Source organism: Schistocerca americana, chromosome 10 (assembly GCF_021461395.2).
Source record: "Schistocerca americana isolate TAMUIC-IGC-003095 chromosome 10, iqSchAmer2.1, whole genome shotgun sequence".
Taxonomy (NCBI): domain Eukaryota; kingdom Metazoa; phylum Arthropoda; class Insecta; order Orthoptera; family Acrididae; genus Schistocerca; species Schistocerca americana.
Window position 1 is genome coordinate 79295078 of NC_060128.1, and position 18806 is coordinate 79313883.

The following is an 18806-nucleotide window of genomic DNA, read 5'->3' on the forward strand; positions in this document are numbered from 1 at the left end:
ATTTGAGGCTTCATTTAATGGACATGGACATTTCCATCATTTTGTATGATGATGATCTCACTGAGAAAGAATTTGTCGCTCACTTGAAAGTAGCGTATGGAGTAGAGATTTGTTTTTGAGAATGACTGACAGGTTCAAGTCCCTATACCAATCATCAGTTACACAGTATTTCATTCTTTTCCAGTTATGTGGAATTTACACCTTTTTTACATCATTTAACTTAAGCAACTTCATTTCATTGACAAAAATTTGCATATGTGGTACTCTTTCAGCTACGTTTTCATTGCAAAGAATTAAAAATTCATCATTCTTAGAGAAACAGCAGTTGCGCTGAGTCAAGCATGCCAGCTAATCTAGAAAATCAGGAGATCGGTCGCACAGTATTGTATCTTCACATCTGAAATGCTTCTTACTCTAAGTGTTATACACACCTTCATTCATTCATTTCATCACTGTATTCTGGATGTGGCCAAACTCAAGAAACACATTTGCAAAGAGAACCAGCTACTAAAGAGGGTGACTTTTCATTTAAAAACTTCCAAAGCGACATAAGTTATGCTGAGAGAAGTACTTCAATATAAGGCAGACAGGGCCACAAATATTGGGAAATACCACAAAAGCAGATGACAAATGTTGAACATGTGATATCAGCAGATGATCTACCTTGCCGGACGTGCAGCCGTGGATTATCCAAACCAAAGTCAAGTATTGACACTGGTGTGGGTCCAGGTCAACGTGCGCGACTTCAGCACGTGGAGCTAAGGATTCGAGTCTCTCATCTGGCAGGCGGTACTTTTTTCATTGCATTAGAAGAATGTGTTTATGTTGTTATTTATAGGTCTTGCAGTCTCCATTGGTTAATTGTAAAGTACAATACAACGAAAAACTGCCATACTGCATCACAAGTCAATAAGTATAAGCTTCCAACTACATCATTACCAGTAAATGATCTACATTTTCTTTAGTAAATATTGTATATAAACCAAGAAAGAAGGGACAAAAGGAAAGAAACGTGACATAACATTTTACTCAGTTACAGTAAGGAAAACAATTTTGTAACTTCTACATTTACAACAGATCGCACTGACAAAAGGTGTTCAAAATTTGCACAGTTTGCTTAAATCCAAGTGTTACCTCACTTAATCATCTCCTCATACCGAAGCCCAACCGCTGCACATGGGGTGAAGTACATCATCTGGTGGTAACACACGTTCAACATTTGTTATCCATTTGCTGGATATTTCCTGACGTTTGTGATCCTCTGTGTCTTATATTAAATTACTTGTCCAAATATCATCTACATCAGAATGAGATTTTCACTCTGCAGCGGAGTGTGCACTGATATGAAACTTCCTGGCATATTAAAACTGTGTGCCGGACCGAGACTCTAACTTGGGACCTTCTCATTCTGGAAACATCCCCTAGGCTGTGACTAAGCCATGTCTCCGCAATATCCTTTCTTTCAGGAGTGCTAGTTCTGCAAGGTTCGCATGAGAGCTTCTGTTAAGTTTGGAAGGTAGGAGGCGAGGTACTGGCAGAAGTAAAGCTGTGAGGACGAGGCGTGAGTCGTGCGTGGGTAGCTCAGTTGGTAGAGCACTTGCCCACGAAAGGCAAAGGTCCCGAGTTCGGGTCTCGGTCCGGCACACAGTTTCAATCTGCCAAGAAGTTTCATCATCTACATCATTTGAGGGTTTTTTAAACATTAATGAGAATCACCCTGTAGAACATACCCATACGCTAAATTAATTGTTAACCATCATCTGTGTTAATCAGCATTTTCCATTCATTAACACATTTATTCCCACGTACAAAAAATCATTGTAAATTAACATCTCACACAGCAGCACATTCATTTCAGCACTTCACCTGAAAAGGTCTAGGCTTTGAACTTTGAAATTTTTCCATCATAGTTAAAAATATATAAAGACACCTCAATTCAATGTCAGTGACCGCATTAATTATTCTTCCTTGCAACTCTTCCAAATTAAGTGGCAGTAACAACAGCTCATATTTAATGGTTAAAGAAACTGGATGGAACAGTTCATTTGGCATTAGATGCAGGAACCTTACATCCGATAATTGAAACTGAAAAGTATAGTATTAACTAGATTTTCAGCGGCGAGATATATTAGTACAATAGACCTGATGGTAGGCTAGTGGCAGGTCCTGTCGGCAAAAGAGTCTTGAAAACACAGTATTTTTATATGCAGGAAAGTGTTTCCTGTTTAAGCCTTTCCTTCTCAGGTTAAGCCTTTCCTTCTCAGGTTAAATGTTTTGGTAGCAGCATTTACACAAGTGCCAAAGAGACTGGTATATGCATGCCTATTCAAATACAGAGATATGTAAACAGGCAGCATATGGTGCCGTGGTCAGCAATGCCTATTAACACAACAAGAGTCCAGTGGAGTTGTTAGCTCAGTTACTGCTGCTACAATAGCAGGTTATCAAGATTTAAGTGAGTTTGAACATGATCTTACAGTCAGCACACGAGTGATGGGACGCAGCATCTCTGAGGTAGAGATGAAGTGGGGATCTGTCAAAACATCAAATCTCCAAATCTGTGGCTGGAAAAAGATCCTGCAGGAATGGTACCGATGACGACTGAAGAGAATCGTTCAACGTGACAGTAGTGCAACCTTTCCACAAATTGCTGCAGGCTTCAATGATGGGCCCTCAAGTGTCAGTGGGCAAACCATTCAATGAATCATCATCAATACAGGCTTCCTGAGCCAAAGGCCCACTTAATGACTGCACGAAACAAAGCTTTATGCCTTGCCTGGGCCTGTCAACAACAACAACATTAGACTGTTGATAACTGGAAACATGTTGCCTGGTCGGATGAGTCTCATTTCAACGAGTGGATGGACATGTACGGGTATGAAGACAACCTCATACATCCATGGACCCTGCATGTCAGAACGGGACTGTTCAAGCTGGTGAAGGCTCTGTAATGGTGTGGGGCATGTGCAGCTGGAGTGATACGGAACACCTGATACGACACTGAAAGGTGACATGTACATAGGCATCCTGTCTGATTAGGTGCATCCATTCATGTCCAATGTGCGTTCCGACAGACTTCAGCAATTCCAGCAGGACAATGCCAGTTTATGGCAGGTCGTGGCCCATCGAACATAGGCTGGTGTGAGGTGGAGCATACACCATTTAGTTAAGTAGTGGTTTTGACTTTGTACATATGTACTGTTTGTGTTTTCCTTTTTTTTTTCATTTATTAATGTATAGCTGTTGTGTTCTTTTAATAATTGACAAAGGTCTTCTTAGGCACTTGTGTGGGTTTTATTGTTCTGAAGAAGGTGTAGTCATCTATGCCGAAACCTAGGTTAACACTAGGTTCTTTTTTTTGCAATCGAGGCGGGTTTCTGGTTTTTCAATATATTAATGAACGATTACTGACGCGCTGCGATGTTGAAGGTTCTTATCCTTCGTATCTCATTTTCCTGCTAAGTGTCAGATAACAACAAAAATTACTTTTCTCGTACAATAATTCTGTCTTTTTCACTGTTGAAATAATTTTCATTGAAATACATTTACCTTTCGGTGTTTTTATTATGCATAGTGTAGGTTTATTTCTCCATAAAATGTAAATATTTTTTGCTTTCTAGTATTTTGTCTCTTTTGTAGGAGAACACTAATACAAAAAAAATACTGGGACCTTGTGTATCTTTGCAGTGTTCCCCGAAAACAAACCAAAGAATATAATACAGATTAGGAAGACATGGAAGCATAAAATCCATTTCTATAACAGGAGTGAGATCGACAAGAATAGATAATAACTTCCAATGTTAGCAGACGCCTCCAAAGTCCCCTATCTCTGTGCACGTGCAGCATACTTGGAAATTTACAGCTCCACACTCAGCACGGTCCATAGATCACTCTTCTCATAGACACACTTGTGTCACGGTCAGTTGTAGATTTACACTCAGGCACGAAAGGGACACACACTTCGACTAGTTTATTTTGACCAGAAAGTGATTTGTCAGGGTGTATACATGGACAAGGTAAAAAAATTCCTGGATTTTCCGGTTGAGAATACACTTTCTCCCAGATGAAAATACACTTTTTCCGTGTTAAGTGACAGTATACTTTTCCTCGGCACTGTAAAACTTATCAATCCTTCGACTGTTTATGGTTTTATACACTGACGTAGAATTACCCGGCACTTTAGAAAATGAAACTCAGGGGAAAAAAACACTTTTCAGAAAGATCTGTGATGTACAGCAACATGTACGCTGCATATTTTCGTGTTGCGAATTCCACCAAACACCGCATGTTACTTTCCGAAGCATTGAAATCGAGATTGCGACACGATTTCGTAAGCCAGTCACAGCTCATGTCACGTGATCTCGCCAGCTGATGACAGCTTAGGAGACGTGATGTAGGCGGCCAACAGCAAGATCACTCTTAAGTAGTGCGAACACACAAATAAGGGAAGTTAATTGTTTAAATGAATATACATATTGTTGCTACAAGAAAAGAAAAGCTTTCACATATAATATTGGTCTCAAAGATTAATAAGCTGCAAGAGAAGATAAGCTTCCACATATAATGTTGATCTCTTTACCGCGTGTTACACTTTAAGATACACCACATAAATGTGCCACTAAAATTTTTAATAATGACGTAAATGTCTGATCTTCTGGGCTAGAAATTCTTCCAGATGCTTGTCCCTAAAGAGTTGATTTTCAAATGAGAGTCAAATGCTCTGCGATTTAAGAAATTCGATGTACATTCTCGCACATCGTTCATCTTGCATAAAAGGAAATTAACTTTCAAAGTAACGCTTTTCAAATCACCATTCGCAAATATTTTCCTGTGACCTGTTAGAAATAGGTTCGGTTCAGCAGTTGCCAGAGAGTGCCATATAACAGGTGTCACTGCACTTGCGCAGCTACGACGCCGCAAGAAGGCCGATTGTTCGCATGTGTAAAACATTAAAAGATCTTGCATTAAAACGAATCTAATGTAAACAGCTGTCACGTCACACTCATCAGAGGCAATTTGTTGTTAACAAGCATTGCATAGTCTTCCTACAGCCTTTGACACTCTTTGCTGTTGGCAGACGCTTGTATGAGCACTGTGTTCTGTTGCATACAGCGCATTTTATTTTCGTCTTCCCCCCCCTCCACTCCACTCATTCATGTTTTGTTCCTGGAGTATTATTCTGCAGAGGCGGGATACAGTAATATTCTTTGTTAGAGTATTGGTTCTAACCAGTCAAAATCCCAAAAATTTAACTGAAAACTAAAGCAATGAAAAATTCCCGGAATTTCAAAAGAATTCCTGGGTTTCACCCGGTTTTCTCCCAGATGAAAAAATTTCTGGGTTTTTTCAGATCTCCCTGTTGTCCTGGGTCATATACACCCTGCATGTGTAAAATGGGCTTAAGTTATGTTTTAATCTACAATGGTCAGAAAAGTGTATTTAGTATAAAGCCAGTATACAGTTTAGATGTGAAAATGGGAGGAATAAAGAAAAGTTAGTATTTGAGTTACAAGTATCAGAGGACGTAGAGCTAGTCCGCATTGCCGCAATAGGAGCAGAACGTACCGCTAGAGGGCTTCGGTAGTGCGACAGGCTTCATCTCCTCATCTTCGGTGATGGTTTCCAGCTTGCCGGCATCGGCCGGGCGCGAGGGCAGCTTGCCGCTGGCGCGTGCCGCTCTCTCCTGCGTCCTCTCCAGCACTGCCTGGAGCCGCTGCAAGTACTCGAGGAAGGCTGCCAGCCCCTCTTGGTGGAGCAGCACTGTCAGCCGTGTGAAGCTGATGGCCACCAGCTGCAGAACCGAGCCGTGCTTCGTGTGCAGCTCCGGAGACAGACGGTCCACCTGCATCGGAGAATACCGTCCGTCAGCACTTATCGACGTAGGACAGGTGCACCGAAGCTTTTGCAGAGGAATCCTTAATGCTTCTTGGATTCCAGCCATATCTGTTATAGAATAATGTCTGAAACAAATACTAACAAAGAGACAGAGGGGCTGGCCAGTACTTAGCTCAGCTCAGCTCAGCTCAGCCGATAGAAACATAAAACAGAACAGAAAATTTTTTTTTCCTTCATCAGGGAAGAGAGAGGGGAAAAAGGGATGAAGGGAAAGTGGATTCAGTTACTCACAACCCAGGTTATGAAGCAACAGGGGAAGGTAAACAGCGAGGGTAGTAAGGATGGAGGCATGGTCGTCAGAGGGAAGCCAAAGATATTCTGCTGTAAGTACTGTGCCCGCTTCAAACCAAAGAGGATGCATACAGAAGTAAAGAGGTATATAGTACGAAGATAAACACAACAATGTAACAAGGAAAGATGGGTGAATGGCTAAAGAGGAGAGGGAAAAAGGAGAAGACTGAAGAGTAAATGGGAGTGAGGTTGGTTAATGTAGGTTCAGTCCAGGGGGATGGCGGGATGAAAGGTTGTATTGGAGTGCAAGTTCCCATCTCCGCAGTTCTGAGGGACTGGTGTTCGGTGGGAGAAGCCAAATGGCACGTACGTTGTAGCAGGTTCCTAGGTTCCTAGAATTATGCTGGAGGGCATGCTCTGCTACTGGGTATCGGACATCTCCTAGGCAGACAGTTCGTCTGCGTCCGTTCAGGCGCTCAGCCAGTTTAGTTGTCGTCATACCGGTGTAAAAGGCTGTGCAGTGCAGGCATGTCAGCTGATAAATGACATGTGTTGTTTCACATGTGGCCCTGCCTGGAATTGTGTATGTTTTACCAGTAGCGGGGCTAGAGTAGGCAGTTGTGGGGGGATGCATGGGGCAGGTTTTGCAGCGGGGTCGGTTACAAGGTTAGGAACCACTGGGCAGAGCATGCCGTCCAGCATAATTCTAGGTTCTAAGAACCTGCTACAACGTACGTGCCATTTGGCTTCTCCCACCCAACACCAGACCCTCGGAACTGCGGAGATGGGAACTTGCACTCCAATACAACCTTTCATCCCGCCATCCCCATGGACTGAACCTACATTAACCAACCTCACTCCCATTTACTCTTCAGTCTTCTCCTCTTTCCCTTTCCTCTTTAGCCATTCACGCATCTTTCCTTGCTACATAGTTGTGTTTATCTTTATACTATATACCTCTTTACTTCTGTATGCATCCTCTTTGGTTTGAAGCTGGCACAGTACTTACAGTAGAATATCTTTGGCTTCCCTCTGACGACCATGCCTCCATCCTTACTACCCTCCCTGTTTACCTTTCCCTGTTGCTTCATAACCTGGGTTGTGAGTAACTGAATCCACTTTCCCTTCATCCTTTTTTCCCCTCTCTCCTCCCTGATGAAGGAACAAAGTTCCGAAAGCTAGGAATGTATATTTTCTGTTCTGTTTTGTGTATCTATAGAATAACGTCTGACACTTAGCGTACAGCTAACATAATACAGGGGCGACACAGAAAAACGGGAACATTTCCACAATCCAAAAAACTATACGTGATGAAGCAAAGAAGTTGCATTCATAGTAATTGAAACCTTACTACTTTGTTATTTAAGAAAGTCGATGGCATTTATCAGTTTTTTAAAATTATGTCCTTAAGTTGGTGTCCTCCTGTATGAATACATTCATGAAATCTGCTGTTGAGATTCCTCATTGACTGCTGCAACATCTCAGCTGGGATACTGTGAACAGCATCCCGAATTCTCTGTTTTAGCTCATCCACGGTTCTTGGTCTAATTGTGAAGACTTTGCTCTTGAGGTAGCCCCACAGTATGTATTTGGTGATCTAGGGGGCCAGGGAATGTTACCGAATTGTGAGATCACACGGTTGCCAAACAACTCTCACACATTTGCCATTGGTTTCTCTGCAGAGTGTGATGCTCCATCCTGTTGAAACCAGGCTTCTTGGACATTTGGAAAGTTGTTCAATGCAGGTGTGACGAATGTTCATAACATCTACACATAACGATCGGTATTGACAGTTATTGTGTTTCCCTGTTCATTTGCGAAAAAAATACGGTCCAAAAAATCCCATGTGATAAAACACAACACCATACTGTCACTTTACTAGCAGGTAAAGGGTGCTCACGACGTCATTAGGATTTGCGTTTGCCCACTAACGATAGTTCTGTTTATTCACGTAACCTGTGAGATGAAAATGTGCCTCAGCTGACATTCACAACTTGTGTAGAAATTTGTTGTCATTGTTTATTTTTGTTATTTGTTGACAGAATCCTAATTGTAACTGGTAAATGCTGTCCTTAAATTGTTGCACCATCTGTAGTTTGTACAGATGAAATTCACAGCAAGGAGGAGGATTCTGTGAATACTCTCCCAGGACATTCCAACCACTGCTGCTTGCTTACGAACTGAACGCCGTGGGCTCTGTAAGACTGACATGCGTGTATCTACGTCTACATACACACTCCGCAATCCACCATGCGGTGTGTGGCGGAGGGTACCTCGTACTACAACTAGCATCTTCTCTCCCTGCTCCACTCCCAAACAGCACGAGGGAAAAATGACTGCCTATACACCTCTGTACGAGCCCTAATTTCTCTTATCTTTGTGGTCTTTCCGTGAAATGTAAGTTGGCGGAAATAAAATTGTACTACAGTCAGCCTCAAATGCTGGTTCTCTAAATTTCCTCTTTAGCGATTCACGAAAAGAACGCCTCCTTTCCTCCAGAGACTCACACCCGAGTTCCTGAAGCATTTCCGTAACACTCGCATGATGATCAAACCTACCATTAACAAATCTAGCAGCCCGCCTCTGAATTGCTTCTATGTCCTCCCTCAATCCAACCCTATAGGGATCCCAAACGCCCGAGCAGCACTCGAGAATAGGTCCATTAGTGTTTTACAGATGAACCACATCTTCCCAAAATTCGATCAATGAATCTAAGACGACTATCCGCCTTCCGCACAACTGCTATTACATGCTTGCCCCACTTCATATCGCTCTGCAATGTTACGCCCAAATATTTAATCGACGTGACTGTGTCCACCGCTACACTACTAATGGAGTATTCAAACATTACAAGATTCTTTTTCCTATTCATCTGCATTAATTTACATTTATCTATATTTAGAGTTAGTTGCCATTCTTTACACCAATCACAAATCCTGTCCAAGTCATCTCGTATCCTCCTACACTCAATCAACGACGACACCTTCCCGTACACCTCCGATGAACACTCACCATTGAGGACAACGTACTGGGTTCTATTACTTAAGAAGTCAACATAACATCAATGTTTGCTGGAGATTGCACTCTTCTTGGTCATCCTATTTATTTCTTCTTGAGGGCAGATCCAGTCTATTCAAAGTTATTAACCCAACATTTTGCTGTGTGTTTCAATGGAACAGCATCGTGACATCCTAAATTACAAAAACGTCAAAATTCCCTCTGCGCCGCTGCCAAACTATCATTGTTTTTATAAAACATTTTTATGGCTAAGGCACACTGTTATCCATTCCATTGATCCCTGTTTACTGAAATGGCAGACTGTTTACTCACTAACTGTCAGGAAGCCGTAGCTCTGCCAGCTGCCCATGGCTGCCACTACTCATTTTAAACATTCCCGTTATTCTGTGTCACCCTGTATTATAGTGCTTGTTGGAAATGCAAATGTGCGGCAGACGCGATATTATGTGATGCCAGTTAGGTGATTTTCTGCGGTGTCAAATGAATTTTTATAGATTGAAGTGTGGTGCCAGTTCTGTTGGACACAGCCAACAGAACCGACACCACGTTACAAAATATATATGAGCGAGGACACCACAGGCACTTTCAGTGTGGATGCACCATATCTTCTGAGCCTTTGCAGGACGTGGCAAATGCTACACGCAGTGCGGCTAATGGAAGCGGGTGCTACTTGCAAACTGGAATGTTATCACTGATATTCGCTGCTGGAGCAAACTTAGCTGGGGTATCAATTCTGTGAATGTTATCTGTCAGTCACACGATCGCAATTACCTTGAAGTTGTGGTCCTGCTGCGCAGTGCCAATCGTAGCTATAACAAACTTCTTCACCGTCTGCAGGAAGGCACTGTGATAATGGATGAATAAGTTTGCTGTGCACTAGCTACAAAATCATGTAACTGCTTCTTTTTAAAATTCTTTTGTATTTAACAGACCCCATAACATTTTCAAAATATTAATTAAACACTCACATTTAAGTAATTAAAACTTCCGGAAGTTTTAATTACTGAAGACGCCGGCCGTGAAAGCCTACACGCTGTGACACTCGCATTTAAGCTATTGATAACCAGATTCATCAACAGAGAGATCGTTAGTATCCCAAAATCAAAAAGTAAATAAGTAATTAATTAAGTAATTCCATACAATCTTATTTTGTATTTCTTTTTGGAACAACAGTCATTGTCAACCCAATCTCTTATTCTTTCATGTCCATGGTACCTGCAAGTTGCAACATCAAAGTCGAAATGGCTCCTTCCCCACCCATAAAACAATTGCCCTCCATCTTGCTTGTGGCTATAGTGTGCTAGTGTGCTTACATTTGTATCTTTTATCTATGGGGAAAAGAGAAAAAAGGGGGGGGGGGGGTGCACACAGAAGGTGATCTTTCCTCTACCACTACTACTATAAATTACAGTTACTACGTGACCATCTTTCATCTGCACAGTAGAAAGGAAGTGGGACACGATGCTACCACCAACGCACGACACATTAAGAATATGGGTCAACCATAACATGTGCCCAGATGATCACAGTGGTTAAGGCAAACTGTTCTAGAGAAGCAGAGCATCTGAGTTTGCTTCCCAATCTGACACAAATTTTCAACCCTCACCACTGATTCATTTAAATGCCCATAAACAATTACATCCTGTTTCTCTTAATATTGTATTTTTATGGCTTCCAGAATCATCTGAGAGATCTGCAAGCTTAGCAGATGACAGTAGCAATATTACTTGAATAATTCATCATTTTTGAAACCTTTGTTACTGTCTTTTGCTTCGTAGGCATTAGGTGACGTGTGAGTTCTCTCTGTTTTGTGCGCTTTTATGTGATTTTGTGTTCAAAATGTGAAGTGAATATGAGAAACGACCAGATAAAGTTATTTACAGATAAAGTTATTTACAACGAAAATCAAGTATTTGAAGGTGATTCCGATCACATGTCATCCGAAAATTGTAGTAATTCTACATATTTTTTAAGATGAGTTGCTGCATATGTTTATCGTATTATATTCAAAGATTGTGTCATTATGACACAAATGTGTGAATTCCTAAGGGACCTAACTGCTGAGGTTATCGGTCCCTAGACTTACACACTACTTAAACTAACTTACACTAAGAACAACACACACACACGAGGGAGGACTTTAACCTCCGGTGGGAGGAGCCACGCAATCCGTGACATGGCCCTTCAAACTGCGTGGCTCGTTATGACACATTCTCCTTCAGGCACAACAAGAAATGAATGAGGGCATAAAAGTCCAGTCAATGTAATGTTGGGCTGTGCATCTCTCCATGTTTCAATTTGCAGCACACACTCCTCCACTGCTGTTGTTGCGGTCTTCAGTCCAGAGACTGGTTTGATGCAGCCCTCCATGCTACTCTAGCCTGTCCAAGCTTCTTCATCTGCAAGTAACTATTGTGGCCTACATCCTCCTGAATCTGCCTAGTGTATTCATCTCTTGGTCTCCCTCTATGATTTTTACTCTCCACGCTGCCCTCCAATACTAAATTGGTGATCCCTTGATGGCTCAGAACATGTCCTACCAACAGATCCCTTCTTCTGGTCAAGTTGTGCCACAAACTTCTCTTCTCCTGAATTCTGTTCAGTACCTCCTCATTAGTTATGTGATCTACCCATATAATCTTCAGCATTCTTCTGTAGTACCACATTTCAAAAGCCTCCATTCTCTTCTTGTCCGAACTATTTATCGGCCATGTTTCACTCCTATATTTGACTACACTCCATACAAATACTTTCAGAAAATACTTCCTGACACTTAAATCTATACTTGATGTTAACAAATTTCTCTTCTTCAGAAACACTTTCCTTGCCATTGCCAGTCTACATTTTGTATCCTCTCTACTTCGACCACCATCAGCTATTTTGCTCCACAAATAGCAAAACTCATTTACTACTTTAAGTGTCTCTTTTCCTAATTAATTCCCTCCGCATCTCCCGACTTAATTCGACTACATTCCATTATCCTCGTTTTGTTTTTGTTGATGTTCATCTTATACCCTCCTTTCAAGACACTGTCCATTCCGTTCAGCAGCTCTTCTAGGTCCTTCGCTGTCTCTGACCGAATTACAATGTCATTGGCAAACCTCCCCCAAAGTTTTTATTTCTTCTCCCTGGCTTTTAATTCCTACTCCAAATTCTTCTTTTGTTTCCTTTACTGCTTGGTCAATATACAGATTGAATAGCATCGGGGAGAGGCTACAACCCTGTCTCACTCCCTTCCCAACCACTGCTTCCCTTTCATGTCCCTCGACTCTTATAACTGCAATCTGCTTTCTGTACAAATTGTAAGTAGCCTTTCACACCCTGTATTTTACTGCTGCCACTTTCAAAATTTGAAAGAGAGTATTCCAACCAACATTGTCAAAAGCTCTCTCTAAGTCTACACAGTCTCCTCCACTATGAATGCAAAATTTTGCTTTGATCTCCTGTTGTGTATGTTTCTTTAGATGCATTTAGAATAGAAAATCTAATAAACCTAAAAAGTTTTGAAATTCAAACTACATATTATTTTACATGAAAAAAAAAAGAAACAGCCAGTTATTTTGGCCAGTCAACAGGTATTGGCAACTACCTTCAACACCAGCACCGCAAGTGTTATGAGGAATTGGGTCACTGTAGTTTAACTACTACTCATTTTTCTTTTCTTCAGAGTGAGGCCTGATTTGAAGTCTATCTCCACATCAGTCCCCCGTCTCCTCATATCTCTTGCACCTTATAACCATTTAAACCTGCTTGCTAACGGTCTAGACTTCATCGCCCCCCAACAAATTTTTTCCTACACTTCTCTCCAATACTAAACTGACAAAAATTTTGATGCCTCGGGATATACGAGGGCTGTCTGAAAAGTTCTTAGCCTCTCACAGAGACCACAGCACTACTTGTACGAGTTTTTCCCCGTATGTTGGCACACATGTTAGTATACACAACGTAAAATTTCAAATCATTCCAGGCAACAGTTGACTGTATGTAGTCATTTGAAACCATTGTGATGTTTGTGATGATGTATATGGGGCAGGGGGGAGATGAGCGTCATACAGTAATTAAATTCTTTGTACAAGAAGGTATAACACTAACAAAACTTCACTTGCAGCTTGTACACACATATGGCGGCTCTTCACTTTCAATTTTCACTGTGGAGAATTGAGTGGCTGAGTTTAAACATGACCGTTAAAGCTTCCGAGATGATCTGTACGAAGGATGTCCAAAAATTGCAAGCACATTAGAAATCATTGACAAGGTACACACTATAAGCCTGGAAGATCGGCATATAAAGGTGCTTGAAATTGCTAATGCTCTAGGGACAGCAAAGGAGTGTGTCGGTCACATCTTGCACCAGGAGCTGAACATGAGGAACCTTTGCACAAGATGGGTGCTGTGTGTGCTCACTCTGGATCACAAAGGCATCCACCATACCCTCAAAATTTGGTGCCCTCAGACTTTCATCTGTTCTCAAAACTGAAAAAAAATTTCTTGCTGGGCAGTGCTCTTTGTCCATTCGAGAAGTCATCGAGGCTCTAGTTGGGTACTTTGCATCCCTTCTGGTGGACCACTAGAGGGAGGGGATAATGGCATTGGACCACAGTTGGATGAAATGTATTGATATTAGAGGAGATTGTGATCAAAAATAAAACTTATTTGAAAGCATAAATTGTCATTTTCACTCTCAGGCCGAGAACTTTTCACACTTCCCTCGCATTCAATTAACCAATTCCTTCTTTTAGTAAAACTCTTCTTTCCAATGAATTTCAGTAACTCTCCATTAGTTGATCTGATCTACCTATCTAATTTCAGCATTCTTCTGAAGCACCACATTTCATAAGCTTTCATTCTCTTCTCGTCTGAAATGTTTGTTGTTAAAGTTTGGCTACTGTAAAAGGCTACATGCCAGCCAAATACCACCCAAAAATATTTTCTAATTCTTAAATTTATATTTGTTGTCAAAAAACTACTTCAGATACACTTTTACTGCTATCGGTCATTTGTATTTTATATTCCCTCCTACTTCTAACATCAGCAGTTATGAGGGGCATTCAAATGAAAATGAGATAGACGGAAAAAGTAAGTAAACTGTTTATTATTTCAGAAGTAATCACCATAACTTTTAATACATTTATCCCATTTTGAGACAATGCTCCCTCCCCACTCGGTACATTATGGAAGTCGTTACGTTAAATACTCTACGCACACTATGTAATCAAAAGAATCCGGACACCTAGTTGCAAAGTTGGTGGCACCCTCCATCAGTAATGGTGCAATTCAGTATGGTGTTGGCCCACCCTTAGCCTTGATGACAGCTTCTACTCTAGCAGGCTTACATTTAATCAGGAGCTGGAAGTTTTCTTGGGGAATGACAGCCCATTCTTCACAGAGTACTGCACCGAGGAGAAGTATCGATGTATGTCAGTGAGGCCTGGCATGAAGTTGGGATTCCAAAACATCCCAAAGGTGTTCTAGAGGATTCAGGTCAGGACTGTGCAGGCCAGTCCATTACAGGGATGTTATTGTTGTGTAACCACTCCGCCACAGGCCGTGCATTATGAACAGGTGCTAGATTGTGTCGAAAGATGCAATCACCATCCACGAAGTACTCTTCAACAGTGGGAAGGATGAAGGTGAGCGTGTTGAAATACACGGTCCAGTAACATTAATGAGAACACCACTTACGTTTGAAGCCAATGAACAGTGCAGTTGCTGTCATAATGCAGAAACCAAGCAATTTATCAGAAGTCCGCATGGGTACGATCACTGGTAGTTCGGGTTAACAGTGGACGCAATTCCGAAACAACTAAGTTGGCAACTGTGGTACCAACATTCGATACCACTCTTATTAGGTGTTGCAGTTATCGACTGCAGTCCGTATTAGTATCGTTGGACCTGCAAGTCACGACCAGCGCTGCTCCGCAACTTGTGTCAAGTTTCTAGCGAGCTCCCGTTCACTCTCGCTCGGGACGTCAAGTAGTAAAGTAGCACAACCTTCAGCTGATAGGAAGCAACCTCTAACAAGGTGCTTAGTAATGTATGGCCTAAGTGAGGCCTCAATAGCTATCTGTGTATAATCACATGTATGCAGCCGAGAAGAATCCCGTACAACCAGTTAAATACAATATATACTATTTTTGCCAATGACTTCTAATTATTTTAGTCATTGCAGATCCAGACCGTGCAGCCAGCACCTTATCGACATTACTGACAAACCTGGTTTGATTTATATCTTTCTATTTAGCATCCGCCACCAGTCAACATTGGCAACTCGTTCATAGTCACGATAACAGTAACCCATTTGCATGCTGCTGTGGTTAAAGTATGGAAAAATGGCGCTACCCAAGGCCTGCACCGAGGCAACAGTTGTGTACCACGAGCCGCAGATGATGGGTGAATGACAGCTACAGGGATGTGTAAAGGAGGAGGCACCCGGCTCTGCACCCACACTGGCTGCTGCTCATTAGTGACAAAAGCTGGAATTTGCACACCAATACTGCAACTAGACATCTATTAAGTAGTGACTGGTGGCCTTTTTCTAGTGAATCATTCTTTTATCCTCCATTGGCGTGAAACATCTGACAGCAAACACCCTGCAACAATTGTTGTAAGGGTCCAGTCTGATGGAGGGAGTGTCACTCTCTGGGGGATGTTTTCGTAGTACAGCGAAAACTCACTTTTACACTTTTAAAGGGACTTCAAAACAATGGTGTAAGCTGTGGAAGTTACATGTAGGATACCCCCTTGCACTTTATGCTTGATATATGTACATAACAGGCGTCAAAAGACTTGTCAGGGACTTGTTTATTATCTAATGAAGGTTTATTATACAAGGTGGTCCATTGATAGTGACCGGGCCAAATATCTCACGAAATAAGCATCAAACAAAAAAACTACAAAGAACGAAACTCGTCTAGCTTGAGGGGGAAACCAGATGGCACTATGGTTGGCCCACTAGATGGCGCTGCCATAGGTCAAACGGATATCAACTGCATATTTTAAAATAGGAACCCACATTTTTTATTACACATTCCTGTAGCACGTAAATAAATATGAATGTTTTAGTCGGAGCACTTTTTTCGCTTTGTGATAGATGGTGCTGCAATAGTCACAAACATATAAATACGTGGTATCACTTAACATTCTGCCAGTGCAGACGGTATTAGATTCGCGATACATTACCAATGTTAAAATGGACTGTTCACCAACTGTGGAAAAGGTCGATATCGTGTTGATGTACGGTTATTGTGATCAAAATGCCCAACGGGCGTGTGCTATGTATGCTGCTCGGTATCCTGCACGACATCATCCAAGTGTCCGGACCGTTCACCGGATAGTTACATTATTTAAGGAAATAGGAAACGTTCAGCCACATGTGAAACGTCAAACACGACCTGCAACAAATGATGATGCCCAAGTAGGTGTTTTAGCTGCTGTCGTGACTAGTCTGCACATCAGTAGAAGACAAATTGCGCGAGAATCGGGAATCTCAAAAATGTCGGTGTTGAGAATGCTACATCAACATCGATTGCACCCATAACATATTTCTATGCACCATAAATTGCATGGCAACGACTTCGAACGTCCTGTACAGTTCTGCCACTGGCCACAAGAGAAATTACGGGACGATGACAGATGTTTTGCATGCATTCTATCTAGTGATGAAGCACCATTCACCAAAAGCGGTAATGTAAACCGGCATAATATGCACTATTGGGCAACAGAAAATCCACAATGGCTACAGCAAGTGAAACATCAGCGACCTTGGCGGGTTAATGTATTGTGTGGCATTATGGGAGGAAGGATAATTGGCCTCCATATTATCAATGGCAGTCTAAATGGTGCAATGTATGCCGATTTCCTACGTAATGTTCTACTGATGTTACTACAAGATGTTTCACTGCATGACAGAATGGTGATTTACTTCCAACATGATGGATGTCTGGCACACAGCTCGCGTGCGGTTGAAATGGTATTGATTGAATAGCATATTTCATGCCAGGTGGATTGGTCGTTTAAGCACCATACCATGGCTCGCACATTCACCGGATCTGACGTCCCCGGATTTCTTTCTGTGGGGAAAGTTGAAGTATATTTGCTATCGTGATCCACCCACAACGCCTGACAACATGCGTCAGCGCATTGTCAATGCATGTCCGAACATTACGGAAGGCGAACTACTTGCTGTTGAGAGGAATGTTGTTACACGTATTGCCCAATGCATTGAGGTTGACGGACATCATTTTGAGCATTTATTGCACACTGTAACAACATGCGTTCTCAGAAATGATAAGTTCTCAAAGGTACATCTTATCACATTGGAACAACCGAAATAAAATGTTCAAACGTACCTACATTCTGTATTTTAATTTAAAAAACCTATCTGTTACCAACTGTTCGTCTAAAATTGTTAGACGAATGTTTCTGGCTATTAGAGCGCCATCTATCACAAAGCGAAAAAAGTGATCCAACTAAAACATTCATATTTCTTTACGCACTACACGAATATGTAATAAAAATTGGGGGTTGCTATTTAAAAAAACACAGTTGATATCTGTTTGACCTCTGGCAGCGCCATCTAGCGGGCCAACCAGAGCGCCACCTGGTTTCCCCTTTCAAGCTAGACTAGTTTCGTTCTTTGTAGATTTTTCATTTGACGCTTAACCACTGATGTAACAGGAACTAATAACTGTCCGGGACGTAGGAACATTTGCTCAATTTCATATGCCGTAAACTATGTTTTTGAAAGCGTGCAGCTGTCATTCATTATTTAAATAATGAAATACTGCACTAGTTACGTATGTTTTCATGCTTAGCATGTTTCATTTCAAGAATTTTTTCTCATTGTCATGTGGAAATATGTAAATAAGTATTTTGTATAGAGTTTGAATATGTGTTATTCTGCATCTCTTGCACTGTAGCTGTCTTTTTGGGGTTATCAGGTACTGGACTTCATCAGTTATGTAGAAATTCAGACACACACGCAAACTATCACTCATACCGTTTGTTTGTGTAACATCACAAAAAATACATTCATAAATACTGCACTTGAAAACGAGAATAAATTCTCGAAACATGTTTTGCTCAGCATGAATAAAATACGTAACCGGTACTGTGCTCAAACTAAAAACATTTGAGCAACTCAAAGCTGCGGTGTGTGTGTGTGTGTGTGTGTGTGTGTGTGTGGTTTGGGGTTTTCGGGCGCTAAATCAAAGTTGCTGACTGTGTCAACTAGTGCTCCAAGTGCCCATATGCCAAAACACGCTAAATATGGTTCGATAAAGGTGTCCAGATGATCACAACAATCATGAAACTGCATTTGCGCACCAGAGATAGTTTGGAAATGGTTGTGATTGGTCACGGTTTCTTTATTCGAATGAACCTAGTTACTCCCTTATCAGCCACCACTCCATGTAAGGCTTGGCAGCGACGGGAGATACGGCACAAAAGAATGGTTCAAATGGCTCTGAGCACTATGGGACTCAACATCTTAGGTCATAAGTCCCCTAAAACTTAGAACTACTTAAACCTAACTAACCTAAGGACATCACACACACCCATGCCCGAGGTAGGAATCGAACCTGCAACCGTAGCAGTCCCGCGGTTCCGGACTGCAGCGCCAGAACCGCACGGCCACCGCGGCCGGCAGATACGGCACAAAATGT

The 18806-nt window shown here is 41.7% G+C and overlaps 1 protein-coding gene across 1 annotated transcript in view; it reads right to left on the reverse strand.

Moving 5' to 3' along the window:
* The window catches only part of LOC124552247 (vacuolar protein sorting-associated protein 13-like), a 494948-nt gene that overhangs the window by 367525 nt on the left and 108617 nt on the right, over positions 1-18806 (reverse strand). The window contains exon 19 of the mRNA XM_047126529.1: positions 5566-5842. Within this exon, the coding sequence (XP_046982485.1) occupies positions 5566-5842 (277 nt within the window). The remainder of the gene's footprint in view (positions 1-5565; positions 5843-18806) is intronic.